Source organism: Penicillium psychrofluorescens, assembly GCF_964197705.1.
Source record: "Penicillium psychrofluorescens genome assembly, chromosome: 4".
Classification (NCBI taxonomy): Eukaryota; Fungi; Ascomycota; class Eurotiomycetes; order Eurotiales; family Aspergillaceae; genus Penicillium; species Penicillium psychrofluorescens.
Window position 1 is genome coordinate 1,456,193 of NC_133442.1, and position 16,245 is coordinate 1,472,437.

The 16,245-nt window shown below is 50.5% G+C and overlaps 5 protein-coding genes across 5 annotated transcripts; 1 reads left to right on the forward strand and 4 right to left on the reverse strand.

The window, feature by feature from the left end:
- Positions 1 to 1,962: 1,962 nt before the first annotated feature.
- On the reverse strand, positions 1,963 to 3,672 carry PFLUO_LOCUS6279 (uncharacterized protein; the record flags this gene model as incomplete). Its single annotated transcript, XM_073783808.1, has 2 exons — positions 1,963 to 2,440; positions 2,498 to 3,672. 2 exons carry the CDS (start codon positions 3,670 to 3,672, stop codon positions 1,963 to 1,965), a joined length of 1,653 nt encoding a protein of 550 aa, XP_073640326.1.
- Positions 3,673 to 4,854: 1,182 nt separating this feature from the next.
- Positions 4,855 to 5,403, reverse strand: PFLUO_LOCUS6280 (uncharacterized protein; the record flags this gene model as incomplete). The annotated part of the gene is made up of 1 exon (XM_073783809.1): positions 4,855 to 5,403. The coding sequence occupies one exon, from the start codon at positions 5,401 to 5,403 to the stop codon at positions 4,855 to 4,857; it is 549 nt and encodes a 182-aa protein (XP_073640327.1).
- A 2,199-nt stretch (positions 5,404 to 7,602) lies between these two features.
- PFLUO_LOCUS6281 (uncharacterized protein) lies at positions 7,603 to 8,844 on the forward strand (the record flags this gene model as incomplete). The annotated part of the gene is made up of 1 exon (XM_073783810.1): positions 7,603 to 8,844. The coding sequence occupies one exon, from the start codon at positions 7,603 to 7,605 to the stop codon at positions 8,842 to 8,844; it is 1,242 nt and encodes a 413-aa protein (XP_073640328.1).
- Positions 8,845 to 9,337: 493 nt separating this feature from the next.
- On the reverse strand, positions 9,338 to 11,746 carry PFLUO_LOCUS6282 (Two-component response regulator SSK1p; the record flags this gene model as incomplete). The annotated part of the gene is made up of 2 exons (XM_073783812.1): positions 9,338 to 10,389; positions 10,435 to 11,746. 2 exons carry the CDS (start codon positions 11,744 to 11,746, stop codon positions 9,338 to 9,340), a joined length of 2,364 nt encoding a protein of 787 aa, XP_073640329.1.
- A 375-nt stretch (positions 11,747 to 12,121) lies between these two features.
- On the reverse strand, positions 12,122 to 13,341 carry PFLUO_LOCUS6283 (uncharacterized protein; the record flags this gene model as incomplete). The annotated part of the gene is made up of 8 exons (XM_073783813.1): positions 12,122 to 12,317; positions 12,370 to 12,418; positions 12,478 to 12,534; positions 12,593 to 12,722; positions 12,776 to 12,866; positions 12,920 to 13,005; positions 13,077 to 13,111; positions 13,185 to 13,341. 8 exons carry the CDS (start codon positions 13,339 to 13,341, stop codon positions 12,122 to 12,124), a joined length of 801 nt encoding a protein of 266 aa, XP_073640330.1.
- Positions 13,342 to 16,245: the final 2,904 nt, after the last annotated feature.

Here is a 16,245-nt window from a genome sequence, read left to right on the forward strand (position 1 = left end):
AGAAGCCCACCATTTTGTAGCCCACTATTAGTTCTAAAGAACTATTACTGCGGCTTGCTTAACATGAAGCAGTTAATGGATTGGCTAAAAACGTGCTGTTTTTATCTAAACAGGTTCTGTATGATACAGGCTTCGAAAATGATCCCTTAGCCCGGTCTCAAGGTTCTATGCTGCTTACATTTCACACCACCGCGGAAGATCCAGAGGCAACAATGACGTGGAATCTATGTGCAATTCAAAACGCCATGGTGTTGCGAATTGATACCAATATCCCAGAGAATAACCCAAAGAATCTTTCCAAAAAGCGGCTGTGGTGGTCCGTCTTTGTGCGCGACAGAGTACTGTGGCTCGGACGTCATCGTCGGCCTCAGTTTATTTCAGCTAATTTCACACCGAGAATCGGTTATCTGGAGGAAGAGGACTTTTCGGAGGAGATCATGTTTTCTGCGGTATATGAGCCAAAGGCTAAGCGCGCGTCTTTGGAGATATTCCAAGCGCAATGTCGACTGGCAATAATTTTGACAGATGTCATATTGATCGCTTTCTCAGCATCAGACGGGTTTGTTCCATGCCTGTCATCCGAAGAACTTCGTACAAGCCTCGATAGGATTCGAACAATCAAGAGCAACCTTGCTCGGTGGAAGAAAGAGTTCCAAATGACTTTGCGCCCAACGGAGCTCTCACAGCAAGAGACCATTGATATTCTCACTCATCTGACAATGATGCACTATCAGTAAGCACTAGTGGCTTGGTTGAATGCCAGGACTTGCAAGCTTAAGTTCTGAATTTACTAATTACCGATTCCTTTTAGGACTGCCCGCATGGCACTCGCTCACCATGAGACTCTTCTTCTCGAAACGCATCGCGAGATTCTACGAGACAGGTCTGCTACGATGCTCTTGGATATAGCAAAAGAGCTGCAAAGTTCTGTGTCTCAAATGACCCAAGCCATGGCGTATTTTGCCTCCAAAGACTTTACAGAAAACATCCCACTGGCGGTGTAAGTACATCAGATTGGTTGCGTTTATAGTCATGGATGAATTTCTCAGTCTTACAAAAACTATACAGACTGGCGTACTGCGGGACTCCCATGGTTCTAGCAGCGATAGATGTCAAACTGTCGTCCTCATACTCAGAGATGCTCGAACGAGGGCGCACACTCAACAACTGCTCAGGAGTGGTCACTCAATCTCGAAAAGCCTACGACGTGACAGACTTATTTTCGGAGGGTACAAATGAGATACTTCACCTCGCGTACACAATCACGAAGAATCTCTTTCGCGAAAATGGAACGCAACAGAACGCGACATCGACGAATGAAACCCCCGCATGCTTAGGTTCTCGCTCCACAGGTGCCGAAGAGCAACGTGGCGGAATGGTTCCTTCATTCAAACGAATAAAAATCAAAGGCTGGATTGAGGCTTTTCTGAAGTACCCCCGAGCCTACCTCTTACTATCCACGTGTATTGATCAGAGCATGGCAAGCGGCCGACTTCCACGAGCCGAGTCACTTCCGCCCCTGGTGCAGGGGACAATATCTATGATTCTGGGACTGCCTAAGCTGCCGTGGACTATCGAGGTGCCCAAGGATTTGATTGGTGACCAGGCAGAGACGGCAGTCGAAAAATATAACAAATTTCGGAACAACAGTGCTCCAAATGCATAGGAACCCCGTCTCAATGATATCTGGTCCTGGACGCCGTTGAACAACCTGACTGGGAGCTCTAACAGTTCTGGGGGCCTAGGCGGAAATGGAAACATGATTGGCACAAGCGCAGAGTTTTGGGCCGGTGACAGCAGAAAATCTGCAGAGATCAACCGAGATCTGGCTTGAACAGTCATTCAGTCCCATTATACGCGAAGTGTTGTTGCTAAGTTTCTAAATCTGAAGATCGTACGATTCTGGAAGCTCCATGATGTTATTGAATTAGTGGAAAGGTGTATTCTATAAACATTTTTGCTCTAATCCTGGGTTTTAATACTCTCCCCTCTCTGTACTTCGTCACTCTCACTCAATTGCGACACCGAGCTTTCGATCTCACTGAGCTGCGACACAGGACTTTGGATAGCCTCATCCCGGGGACCGGCCTCTTCATCCGTCTTTTCCTTTGTGCGAGCATCCAGCGCTGGCGCAAATTTGCTTCGGATTCTGATCTGCTTTCCATACTTGTAGAAGAGGAAAGGAATACACGCTAGCAAGGTAGCAACGCCACCGATGAGACTTCCTCCACCACCAACACCCAATGCGGTGAACATTTGGTTGGTGAATAGCGGTGCAGCAGCGCCGCAGGCCGAGCGGGCAATGGTGTTTGCAGCAATGGCAGAGGCAGCGTACATCAGGTAACAATCCACAAGGTAGTTCAAATATGCAACAAATATGAGAACCAAAGAGCTCGCGAGAAAGCACCCAGCGATAGTAGGAACGATCCAGTGGACATAGCTTCGAGAGAAAGTCAGTCTCTTCGCACTGCCGCAAGTCGGGGACCATAATACTCACTTATATTCAGCCGACCATGCAAACCAGAACATGGTTGCAGGAAAGGCAACGCCACCAATCATCCCTAGGACTAACCGATCTTCAGGAACGCTGTCTTCCATTTTCTTCTCACCCCTCTCAATACGTCGCTGGCGGATCTGAGTGTCAACCAAAACAATAAGGCTACCGATCACTGCCCCAACAATGGTACCAAGCAAAGGCAACTCGCCCACGCCCGAGTTCCACCCGCGCTTTTCTTGGAACACAATGGGATAAATGGTGAAAAGCATGTAGAGCAAGGTATAGACGACTGCCATGTAGATGGCGCATAGTAGAGAAATCGGGTCGAACAGAATAATCCATGGCCGCGTCAGCGCCACCTTGTAGATCCCGACAAGCGTCAGATCGCTGCTCTCGATCTTAGCTTTCACATTCTCGTACCCAGGAATCTTTGCCTTCCGAATGCGCTTTGCCTTGTTGTACAAAACTATCGGTCCGTATGTCTCCGGGATGGTCAACATCACGACAGCCGTTACTCCGCCAAGCCAGAGGAGCACGTAAAAGCTCCATCGCCAATCCTCCTTTAGCTCGAGAAAGCCTGCGATAACGGGTCCAAGGGCTGGTCCGACGTAAACCATTGCAGAGAAGCCGGCCATGGCGTTGGCACGCTGTAGCGGATCCCATAGATCTGCGAGGACTCCCGGGGCGTTGCTCAAAGGAGCGGAGACGAAAGTTCCTGTGAGGAACCTCCCCACCAGCAGGGCGCCCAGATTGGGCGCGAAAGCACATAGGAAGTTGAACGCGATGTAAAGCGTGAAAGTTGTGTAGAAAATCCACCGACGGCCGTAGAACTCGCTGAGCGGAGCGAAGATAAGAGGACCGGCGCAGTAACCGAGCAGGAAAAGTGTGACGGTGAGCCCTGCTACCTCGGTCGACACACCGAATTCCTTGGAGATGGAGCCAAAACAGCCACTGGGGGAGCTTGAGGCGAATGTGGCGTTCACGACGAGTAAAACGGCACTCATGGTGATGGTAACACGGCGAGCCATCGACCAGTTGTGAGGGTTCTCGACGTCGCCGGGCGCGAAGTCGACAAATCCATCTTCGTTGAGGTAAAGGTGAGGTTCGTGACGAACATCTCGAGATCGATAGGGTTTATTGTTCGCGTAGGACAGTATACGCACGATAGCTTCCATCACGAGTGGGGGAGGATGAAGAGATTTGAGTCCCGCGCAGGTGACAAAGTTGGCTAATCCATTTCTTAGCACATGCGCGGCTGCTGGCCGTGATTTATTTCAAGATTATGACATAATTTTCTGGGAATATTCGCTCTTCTAAGCTTTGGGGGGCTGTAGTTTGTCAAAGTCCGCGCCCGAAGCTTTATCTCCGGGAAACCACGTCCGAAAGCGGCCTGTGGAGCGTTGCGGTGAGAGATGCCGATTGACCGAGACAGCCCATTACGGCGTGAGCGCCGAGTGGTCACATCTATCGCTGCAGGTCAAGCTTTGCCCTTTAATGCAGGGGCCCACATGCATAATGACTTTGTGAATATTTGTACGAATAATCCAAGTCGAATGCTGTACAACACTTATGAATAAAGTCATGATATGTTTGGTCGTGGAATTGCTACTGACACTGAGCCCATCCGTGAGCAGGGGATGAGCGGCTTGAGTAAGCCCACCCCCAATAAAACGCACCCCACCAGCTTCGTTTACTGTCCAATGATTTCCCCTCTGCATCGCCCGTCTTTCTCCTATCAACAAAAAGCTAGCGTCAACAATGTGACTCTTGTTGGGACTATGGCCAGGCTCTTATTTCAGTGGCGAAGTGCGTGGTGGGTCATGTTCAATAGGCCTATTAATCCTTCAACATCCTACGGTATTCTAGCCGTTTACACTAGGATTTCGAATCCATAATCATTGTTCGTCCGCTAGCGACGTGAATCAACACCGCTAGGCTTTTTATACATCTACCTGCAATTGACAAACATCGATTGTCTTTAATGTTGAAGCGCAACAACCAATTCTCCTTCTACTAATTTGCGATGACCGATCTTCTAGGGCCATGTTCTGCTCCTAGGAATAATAGGACATAGGGCAAATAGGGTTTGGCGCAGTCTAATAAAGACTACCTACTGACCTACCATTACAAAACAATAATGTCAATCCTTCTTGTCAATGACAATGATTGAGTCGAAAAATTGACGGAGATACGCGGGCTGAACAATTCGAGGTCACTCATGCCAAGAACTAAATGTCTTCATTGATGTTTAGTTCCATTAGAACTCTTGTATAGCGCCTGCAAACACTAAGCAGTCGTTTCCACTAGAAGTTTCTCGTGTTCACTTGAAGTTTCTCGTCCTCACTTTTCCTTACTACTCAGACGCGCCTCTCGCTCTCCATCTCACGGCCAGAGCCAACACCTCGCTTCTGGTTCTCCATCTCACGGCCAGAACTAAGACCCCGCTTCTCATTCTCAATCTCATGGCCAGATCCAGCGCCCAGCTTCTCGCGCTCTATATCAAGGCCGCTAGCATCACCACGTTTTTCATTCTCAATCTCATGGCCAGATCCAGCACCACGCTTCTGGCTCTCCATCTCACGGCCAGAGCTAAGACCCCGCTTCTCATTCTCAATCTCATGGCCAGATCCAGCGCCCCGCTTCTCGCGCTCTATATCAAGGCCGCTAGCATCACCACGTTTCTCATTCTCAATCTCATAGCCAGCGCGAGAACCTCGCTTCTGGTTCTCCATCTCACGGCCAGAGCTTAGACCCCGCTTCTCATTCTCAATCTCATGGCCAAGGCCAGCACCACGCTTCTCGTAGATTCCGACCCCTTGGGCTCTAGCAATGCCATGTTCGTTTGAGATAGGTGCAGCAAGAGCCAGACCAGTGGTCATTGCGATCATGACAATAGAGAGCTTCATAATGATAAATGTAGTCTAGAAAATTTTAGTTAGCAATTCAGCCTCATCTCAACAAGCTTTGGACAAACCGGCTAAGGTACGTGTATTTCGAACAGTCGGTACTTTAAAAGAGCTTAAGGGAACTTTGATTCTGGGTTCTCGAAGCCAGCTTTAGTAGGTTTATATAGTCTGATCAAGATCGACTTTACATTACTTAAGTAGCAAATTGTTCAGGCATGCTGAGCATGAGGGACCCTAGAATTCGTCATATGGGATGACATCCCTTGTAAGTGGTGCTGATAACACACATCATTCCAGTCCACGGTGGATCCAAAAAAACATCTGGAGCTAACATCACGCGTATATTCATGTCTAACAAGTCTTAGAATGCGTTTAGGTGACGTTTAATATTGTTCAAACAGGATATATACTGCGTGACGTCTTCGTTAATGCTTCGAGACTACAAATCATCCCTAGATTGACGTCACATACAATGTTCATCGCCTTATTACATATGTTCTTATGCGAGGCCTGAGAATGATGCTGATCGAGAAATGGGCGTGTTTCAGGGACGCTAAAACTTAGATGGGGATGTAGAACATTATTGTCCCTTTTTTACGTCAGGCTCTGCAGCGACAAAATCCAGATGATTTCAATTCACAATCCCGTCATGCAAGGAAAAATTCCCCGATAAGAAACATTAGATATCCCATTCGATGATAAGTACTTGAGTTTCCTATGTGGTGTCAGTTTCCGGGTCTTGCTTAAATTTCATAATTGAGTCTATCGCGCAAGCCAGATTATCACGGAAGTTATCCTTCGAAGGGTCCTCTTACAAGTTCGTCGAGGCTAGCCTATAATGTCCGCTCCCGATTCCTTCAAAGAACAACCCTACTGGCCAGTCCGTGGAGAGGAAACAGACTCAGAGTTTTCTGAAAGATCTCCTTTCATTAAGTCTACAACTGGTCAGAATCCCCATTACCGCCTCGTTTGGCCGTGGATACTTTCTACGGTTTCACTGGCTTCCGTCTTGGCATACGTCCTATTTCAACAGCAAAACGATCACTGGTCTCAAAGTTTTGCATCAGAATCCCCGGCTTTTCGGACCGATCTCCACGATGCACACCCGCACATTTTATATGAAGAGCGCGTGTTCTCTGGAAAGCTATGGTTTAACGAGAGCACCGAGACTGTCTACCGAGACATCGACCCATCCGAGACTCAGTACTTTGGGCCTCCGACCCCTGAGATAGATGCCGCCTGGGCTAATTTACTTCGAGGTAATTCCTTATCCGTTATTCTCAAGTCTCTTCAGCCACCGAAGCCTTTCTTTGACTTACCCATCGTTAACTCCATTTGTTTTAGGCGAATTTGTACGAATGACTGCGGAAGAAGCGGCACCGTACACGCCGGAATTTACTAGAGATCCTGACACGGATTACTATTATTTCGAGTAAGTTTGGATAAAGATGACGGTGTCTCGCAACAACTATCTAAAGCGTCTCTTAGACCAGACATGTTTCATTCCCTCCATTGTCTGAATGCAATCCGAAAAGAGCTTGACAATGACTATTATTCGAAACAACCACCTAGCCACATGGACATGGAGATTCAAAACGCAACCACCTTCCCACCAGACTGGGATCGAGTTCATATGGACCATTGTCTTGATCAGCTCCGGCAAACCATCCAGTGTCAGGGAGATCTATCTCCAGTTCCCTTGTATCATCACAAGGGTGTGCCAATTGGACTTGGAGTTGGACAGACTCATACATGCCGTAAATGGGAGCCGATTAGACAGTGGATGGATGATCGCAAGAAACGTCATCATGAGAATTTGGACTGGTGATACTCTCATAAAGGTGTAAAATGAGAAAATTAGAGCAAAAATGATAGATATTGGCTGCTACAGTGGTTCTCTCTAAGCACCTACCACCTGAACTACGATGTTGTCAGTTTCCTTCGTTAGGGAAGTCAAGGGAGATATATATCCTCCATTTGATACTGTACCTGAAATGGGAGATTTAGGCTCCGATCATCAACAAGCCCTGCGCCTGTACAGTGTTTAGACCAAGGATGAGACGCATGGTCCGTTGCATTGCAGCTGGCCCGAAACACAAGCAGAGTACAAGGATCTAAACACTCCTCAGTTCCACCCATCATGCCCTCCTCTTTCTCTTCTCTACGTATATACCTAATCGACAAACCACAACCAGCAAAATGACATCTCCACTGAAAGTCCTCATTTGTGGAAGTGGCTGCGCGGGCCCAGCACTAGTCTACTGGCTCATGCGGCTCGGCCACCGTGTGACAGTGGTAGAGCGATACCCCACACTACGAGCAGCAGGCGCACAGATCGACCTGCGCGCGCAAGGGATTGAAGTGGTCAAGCGTATGGGGCTACTAGAGAGCGTGCGCGACAAGCTCGTCGACGAAGAGGGCATGCGGTTCGTGGACTCGACAGGGAAATCATGGGGCACGGTTCTCGCCAACAAGAGCGGGCAGGGCGCGCAGAGCTTAACCTCTGAATATGAGATTATGCGGGGGGATCTCGTGCAGATTCTCTACGATGCGACGAAGGACCACGAGGGCGTGGAGTATATCTTTGGAAAGAGCGTTGAGCGCTTCGAGCAGGATGACCAGAAGGTGACGGTTTATTTCTCGGACGGCGCCGTCGATGACTATGACCTCCTCGTCGGGGCGGATGGACAGGGCTCGCGCGTTCGCAAGGCCATCCTCCCGCCTGGCGCGCCGGATCCATATCGCCGTATCGGGGCGTGTGCGGCGTACTGGAAGATCCCGCGCCGGGAAACGGATGATAGGATGGCGAGTGTATATGCCGCGACTAAGGGAAGGGCTATTTTCCGGCGGTGCAATAGTGGCTCGACGCAGGTGCTTGTGTCGAAACGGGACGATGGCAACGAGCTTAACAGTCTGGCGCGCGCGCCGGTTGAGCAGCAGAAGGAAATATGGGAGGGGATCCTTCGCGGTGCTGGGTGGGAGACGGAGCGGTTTGTGGAGGGGATGAAGTCCGCGGATGATTTCTATTGCCAGGAGCTTGTTCAGGTGAGAACGGAAACTTGGTACAAGGGGCGGGTGGTTCTTCTGGGTGATGCGGGTTACTGTCCGTCGCCGTTGACGGGGATGGGGACCACGGCTAGCTTTGTTGGGGCATATGTCCTCGCCGGAGAGATTACGCGACATCCTGGGGACCTGGTCGCTGCACTGGCAAGCTATGATGCCGTATTCAGGCCGTTTGTCCATGAGATGCAGACGCTTTATCGGGGATTGGTGCGTCTTGCCATGCCCATGTCGCCGTGGGTGATTCGCATACGATGCTACTTTACGTGGATGGTTTGTTCCCTGAAGATTCCTGACTTTATCTCCAAGTTTTCTGCGGCGGATCGGGGTGGTTGGAAACTGCCCAAGTACCCGGAGCTCATGGCCATTGAGAAACAGTGAAATTGTTGGATCATGTATGTATGTGATAGGCGGATAGACCGTTAGATACGATTCTTTGCCCAAGAATGAAAAATGTTGAACTGCTGGTCAGTTATAGATGCATTCATATAGTACTAAGCTTATTGCTCGATAACAAAAAAGAAAGTAGGCCAAAGGCCGAGATAAGCAAATATCTCAAACATCAGGAAAGACATTTGGACATCTCAAAAGTCGTGTGCGAGATGCCCGCTCCGTGTATATGCAAGTAAACATTCAGGAACACCATGCCAAAAGACACGAGCAGACAGAGGAAAAGGCGGATGCGTATGCAGTCACAAAACGTTAAAAAGGTTAATGCAAAGAAAAAAAGTCAGATGGCACTGGTGCAGGCCAGAGAATTATTCAGAAGGATAGTGTTGCCATGCGGGGTATCCAAGTGGAGAGACAGATAGTCGAAACATATGGAGAGATCGGTGGTGGCCGTACGCCGAGAGAAGAGTGGGAGAAGCCTAGATCACTGACCATTCTGAGAAGGCTCATCGACAGGAGCAGGAACAATAGATTCTGCAGGCGTTAGGTGCGGACTCGAAGGCGAATCTGTGTCGCCGCTGCCGCTGCCCCAGGAGTCTTCGCGCATGATCTCTGCGGCATCAGGTAGGGTAGGGCGTGGTCCGTGTGGTTTGTTGGAGGTGGTAGTGCGCAGAGACGATGGAGAATTTGGTTCTAGGTTGACCAGCTTATTATCGCCTGTCTGCATCGGGCTGACTGCGCTGTCGGCGGAGGGAGACGAAGACAGGGGCGAGTCGATGAACCCGCGCCATTTGCGCCAGCCCTCAAAATCGATCAAGGCCTGCATGCAACCCCACTCTGTCATCTTTTGCCGAAGCCATGGGAAACCGACGGGTTTTGTCAAGAAATCATTACAGCCAGCCGCCAGCGCCTCGTGGCGGTCACTTTGCAAACTGCTGGCCGTCAACGCGACAATAATCACCGGACTCCGGAACAGCGAGAGATCAGCCAGCGTATCCTCCTCACTGACAGAACGATAGAAGCCAGGTCGTTTCTCGTGTGGAGATCCAGCGTTGGTGCTTGAGGCGCTGGAGCGCCCAGAGGCCGTCTTGGAAAAGACTCCAATTCCATTTAACCGCTCCAGCCGTCGGATCTCCTTCGTTGCATCTAATCCGTTCATAACTGGCAGCTGAATGTCCATCAGAACCAAATGGAATCCACCCTGTCGCCATTTCCGCACCGCCTCTTCTCCGTTTGCTGCGCACTTCCAACGCACACTCAATCGTTTCATAAACGCCTCCAGCAACCGTTGATTGATGATGTTGTCTTCCACGATCAAGACATTGATGGGAGGCACCGTGCCGTCGATCAGGCCACCAAAAACCGTAGCGGGCGACGGAGAGGGCTTTCCTTTGCGTAAATTCCGCGGCGATACTATCGGTGCTGGCGGAGTGTGCGCCTTCATCTGTGAAGATTCAGCCGGTGCTGCGGGTGGTGTTGGCACAGCCGGGGCCGATGGAACGGAGGGAGTTTGACTATGAGGGGAGACGCCAATATCTGAGAAAGTCAGTGATCATTCTGCATCTTGTTCGGATCACATACCCGTCACGGGAGGCACTTCATGTTGGGTTGGCGAATTTGTGGTGTGCCGCGTGAGCGGAGGTCGACGGTGATGCCGGGACCTCCCCGGGGATGGCAGGGGAGGGGGCACACCAGTATTAAGGATGGAGATGGCTGGTGCAGTGGTAGCACCGTTCGTCGGGTGTGGTGGCGGTGTCTGTCCATTGGCGTTCACAGGCATGAGAGGGAAGTAGTCGCCATGTTCGCCGGGCTCGGCATGGTGGTGATGATAGATCGAATGGCGCGGTGACGGTTTCGGGGTTCGACGCGCTGGCGCATCGATGACCAACGCCTCTTCGATTGCCTGACCTCCGGGATAGTATATGTCGAGGACTGTGGCTAAAGATTCCTCCGGGTTGAGCAGCCGCTCCGGGTGGGCTTGTCGATTCGAGCCTTCTCTTGGGGTGATTCTGATCACAATATCCGGAGAATCAAAGCTCTTACCGAGCGAATTAGCGTACTTCATGATAACCTGGTCGCGCAGCTCGTCCACTACCGCGTCCTCCAAGCACGGGACCAGCGTGGCCGAGCCACCCGGCCGCTTGACCCAAATTCGGCGCTGCACCATCTCGGAAGGGTCAGGAGGATCCTGTCCACTGCCCTGACCACTTTGCGAGGAGATGGGATCTCGCCGCAACAGCCCGTTGATCAAATGGTTGTGCGATACAGGGAGAAGGGATTGTCGACGGACGGAAAGGCTGGAGCGGCGGTCGGACAAAGACCAAGACGCAGAAGGGCGACGGTCGTCTACAGGGGTCTCGACGACGGTGTCTAGGGTTGTTGGGGAGATCGGAGTCTCGACTGGCGTCGGTGCTTGAACTTCGACGTGTACCGCCGGGAAGGGAGTGTCCTCGGAGGTTTGGGGCGTCAGCAGCGGAGGGGTGTCAAGGAAGGACGGGGCGTCGACGGTGAGAGGTGTGTGTAACGACGAATTCGTGGGCTCGGTCGGCGGAGGGGTACACGCGCGATGGTCGTGAGGAAACTGGAGATCTCCGGGCGGTGGCGAACCGGCCGACGGAGGCTGCGGGCTCCTGGTGGAGGAACCTTCCTGGGCGAGCGGCGACGGAGCGTCGTCGTCGTCGTCGTCGTGGTCGGCAGGATCGGAGTCGCCTGAGCAGCGGGAGACGATGCTGTAGGGGGACTTGTCGCTGGCGGAGTCGAAGAGGTGCGGAGGACAGGAAGAAGAAATGGGGTGGTGGACACCACGCGGGCCCGCCCCGTTGCCCGTTTTGGGTGACAGGGATGATCGGCGTAGTAACTTGGCCTTCAGACGCGACAGCCGTCCGTCGGGCATCATGAGAGTGATGGTGCTGGTCACATCACCGCATGCGTCGACCACAGCTACCGAGGAGGATAAAGGAGGGTTGGAGCTAGTAGCTAGAGGGGTCAGGGGAGGGTCAGGGGCTGACCAGCTCTTTGTTAATTTGTTTTTGGGGGCAGAGACCGATGTCTCGGATGTAAGGCTTGAGTGAAGAGTCCTCGGGCCGGAAACGCTGGATGAAAAACGAAGAAGACAAGAAGAGAAAGAAAGAAAACAACAGAAGGAAGCAAGAAGAAGAAGAAGACGAAGAAAAAGAAGAGGGGGAATAGTTGACGATCCATTCATGCACCTATCCGACACTAAGTATACCCCAGGATTATTGTTGACTGGTTTACTTTTGTTTGAACTTCATTCTGTCTGCCCATCGTCTCCATTCCCGACACCTAGGCCCTTTTCCGAGTCCTGATTTTCCTCCGTGTCATTTCTCTGCAATTCCAACAGATCATCAATACTCTTCCCCGCAGCCTTGGCCTCTCTCCGAAGTTGGCGGTACCGGAAACGCCAGATGAGGTGGCTAATGTAGATGCCCACTTCCAGGGCCACTCTGTGGAGAGTTGTTAGTTGGCATGCGATCCTATCAGGATAGGTCAACCTACACAATGATATACAAGACTCCAGCCAGAATGTCAAAGGTCCCTTGTGCCGCTGAGAATAGGTCAGCCAGGGACATAGCGATCGATCATTTTCCAAGGCATCAATCATACCTAAAGCGAACAGGGAGAAGAGCCCGCCCATCGTGTCAATACCCAAGAACACCCAATCTGGCCGAGCGGTGTTAGGGTTTCCATCTCCATCTCCTCCAGGGATGACCACACTCACTGAACCCGATCACGCGCCCATCTCTCTTCCACAGCTCATAGTACGGAGGCAACAAGCCCGCAGTAAGTAGGATGGCTGCGACGACCCCGACAACGAGATCCGGCCATCGCACGCCGTTATTATATGGAATCTGCGAGCGACGATGAGTATTGCTGATATCTCACTTCGAGGAGAGGCACATACTCGCAAAGTGAGGATCAAAAGGGTCTCCAAGCCACCAAACAACACAATCGTGGCGGCACATATCAAGGCTGCCTTCGCCCGGCTATAATTACTATTGCCAAACGATTAGCAGGAAGTCCTCACTTGCCACCGGACAGCGCTCACTGATTGTAGTACAATATCTGACTCCAACTAATCAGGGAAAAAAAGCAAAAGATCTGAGGCTGGATCTGCAGCGGAATGTTCACTTGCTGTGCCAACAGAAAATAAAATGGTCAGTCACGGATGGCATGTATCGATGTCTTCCGAGTCACGATCTCACCTGCAGAATCAGATATGCACCCATAGGAACGGAGCCTGCACGAGACACGGACATCAGCATAAGCACGACTTTTATCTTATTATTAGTCCAACAAGAAGGCCAACCTACAGCTTGCCCACAGAAACATCATAGCTGCTGGAAACCCATCGGTCTTCTTGCGTTTCCAATTGTACCAGATCTGAGGCACCAGCTGGATACACCAGAGCACGGTGCCGATGGTGCCCAAGACATTAGATGCCACTGTGACGTCGCCTGCGTTTGACATGGCGACGAAATGCAAGACTCGGTGGTTCAAAGATCAGACCAATATTCTCTTCTATCGCCTCAGGACAAACTCCCGATATCTATACTCGACCCAACACTCACAACCCTCACGGCCACGTATACCCAACGCTCAGAACGTAGCTGCAGTTGATTTCAATATGCACCGCGTGGCACATGAACGGCCAAATAACAACTTCCGGAGCCAGTCAGAGCAGAAAACAGTGTCGCGTGTGGGGTTGGAAGCAGCAGCAACCAAGGAAATAATCCCGAGGGTGTCCGTTGTCTGGCGGCCAAATAACTAGATTTCTAGCAGGTAGGAGAAGTGTGATAATGTCGAGTCGGGACGATATATAGCTAGCAAACAATGCAGCGGTGAAGCTGAGACCCGACCTAGACAGGGGAGAGATGAATCAAGATGAGATAGGATGCCACCAGCTTGGGGGTATCATCAAGTTTGCAGCAGCACAGTGCTAAGTGTCCGATTAATACTCCGCATTATGATTATCTGTCTGTCTGAAGATTCGGGGCCAGAGGGTGATTATCTCCGCTAATTATCAGTCCTCTTTGTGACTTGCGCTTGGCAGAGGGGGACTAACACTGTTTTGGTCAATCGATGGAGAAGAGAGTGACTAACAAACTGGGCATTGTGAAGGATGCGATCAATCTCACCAATCATTGTTCGCTCGGCGGAGATGAGGGGCCCTACGATGTCATCAACCTCCAGCACAGAACTAAGTGTTAGTGCATAACTACGACATGTACCAGTATATGTACCGGATTTTGGACATAACTTGACCATTTAGAGTACAAATTCGGCCTTGGCACTTTTTGGCTTTGAGATAAAACACATCACCTTTGGGTTGCCAAGAACCAGGTACTCGTCGTAATAACCCTCCTGCCTCCGAAGCCTGTGTATATTTCGCAACCAATAAATCATGGGGCCATCTATAGGATTATTTTTTAAAATATCTGCAGCGCGAACCATCTTGGGGATTTGAGCACGAAGCTCTAGATGGTGGCCATGCGGTTTAAGGACGGAACCAGACGTCGCAGTTCCGCGGTATCACGAAGCTCTAGATGGTGGCCATGCGGTTTAAGGCCGGAACCAGACGTCGCAGTTCGGCGGTATCGCCAACAATATCATCCAAGATGACACGATATTCCTCGCGAAACGGAACCATCCTGTCCGTCAGATCGATGTTACTCGCGTCTATAACTTTGGACACCGCTCCCTAGACCACCGTCATGCCCGCTACCCAGTCAATCGACGAACTTCCAATTGACTGGGAATTCGATAAGGCCATTCAGCACGTAAAGACTTTCAAGGCAAAGGGTTCATGGTCAGCTGTGGGCGACGGAGACTTGAAGACATCCATTTCTATGATGAACAGGCCAGGTTCTCACACCTCCCCAGCCATCCGGAGATACTCGAAGAAAGAAAAAGACTTGTAGAGCAAGCCTTTGCCATATCTGGTGAAGAGCTAGACCTGCTGTGGGTATGTTTATGTTTTTTATCCGTTTATTGAAACCAAAGGCTAGCTATGACCAATCTTGCAGCTACAGCAAAATCGGTCACTGTTGAGATCGCATGAGCAAATCATGACGACACTCCCTCGCCAAGAGCCGTGGAGATAGTTCAGAACTTCATAATTTCCTCTTCTAGACAATTCACTGCATTTTCTACATTTCATTCTCCAGATCGTCAGCTTCTCATTCTCAAGAGTCACAATTCTATTTCGACACTCTGTGCCACGAAGAGCTCAGAGTGGTCAGTCGTAGATTCCAGGAGTGCAAGAGGAGGAAAGCCTTATGCCATAATGGCTGATAGCAACGGAGAGAACCCTGGCGAGTCCTAGAAAAGGTTTCTGCGTGCTGAAGTTCTCACGATAATCGCAGCCACAAGAACTCGCCTTTTCTAGCTTGAGATGCAAGAGCACTTGTCCACCCCCTCAGTGCTTCCACTTGTCATATTCTACATTCTTTACGTGTCTACCTTATGCTAGCTTTAAGTGATTCTGCTTTCTGCCATTGAAGCTCACAGCTGAATCTTAGAAGCTCATTTTGATGGGACCGAAATTCTCATTAGGAAATCGCGGTTTTGGAGGTATTTGAGCCACCCTCCGAGTGTATATATAAGAGAATCGCGCGGAATTTGGGCGGTGAGTCAATCCTAGGTACGCAATAATGGCCTACTTCTGAGGCGACGGCATAACTAAACCAGGACGGAAAAGTTCTGGAGGCGAGGAAAGCCTGGTCCCGGAACACACGGACGGTAGTTATGAGGACGACCAAACGGGCGGACTTGGCACTGGGTCTGTTCAGACTACTGATGACGCCATGGTAGCACACACAGGTAGTGGCGAGGGCCGTAGCGGAGGTGGTATCGAGAGGGAGACTTCCGGTAATGGGCTCGGGGAGGAAAGCTTAGTGATATGAGACCTCAATGTTCTGGAATAAGCGCGGTTTGGAGGCGAGTAATACAATTGCACAGTCTGAATTTACACTTATTTAGCCTCTATGCTGCAGCTTCAGGCGCCCATACTCAGTGGCTTGAGAGGCCCTAGAGTCCGGGGCTCAGTCTTCATGGGGCGGACACTTGCTCGCTTCGATTCGCGCTAGATAGCGGTCTCGTATAGCAGCATGCATGTAAGCAAGCTAGATGGAGCAAAGCGAATTCTACTGCTACTTCACACTACTGCTATTAGTAGTTTAGCTTGGAAAATCGGGATAATATCGGTTTGATGGCCCCTAGTGCAACAATTTTGCACATTTCTCTGTTACGGTTACACTTGTCAGAAGGATCTGTGCCGAGAACCCGTTGTTTCCTACAGGGTAATTTCTGGGCTCGGTCTAGTTGGATGCGGTGTGCGTTCTAGGTCTTGCCTTTCCCAGACGTGGCTGCCTA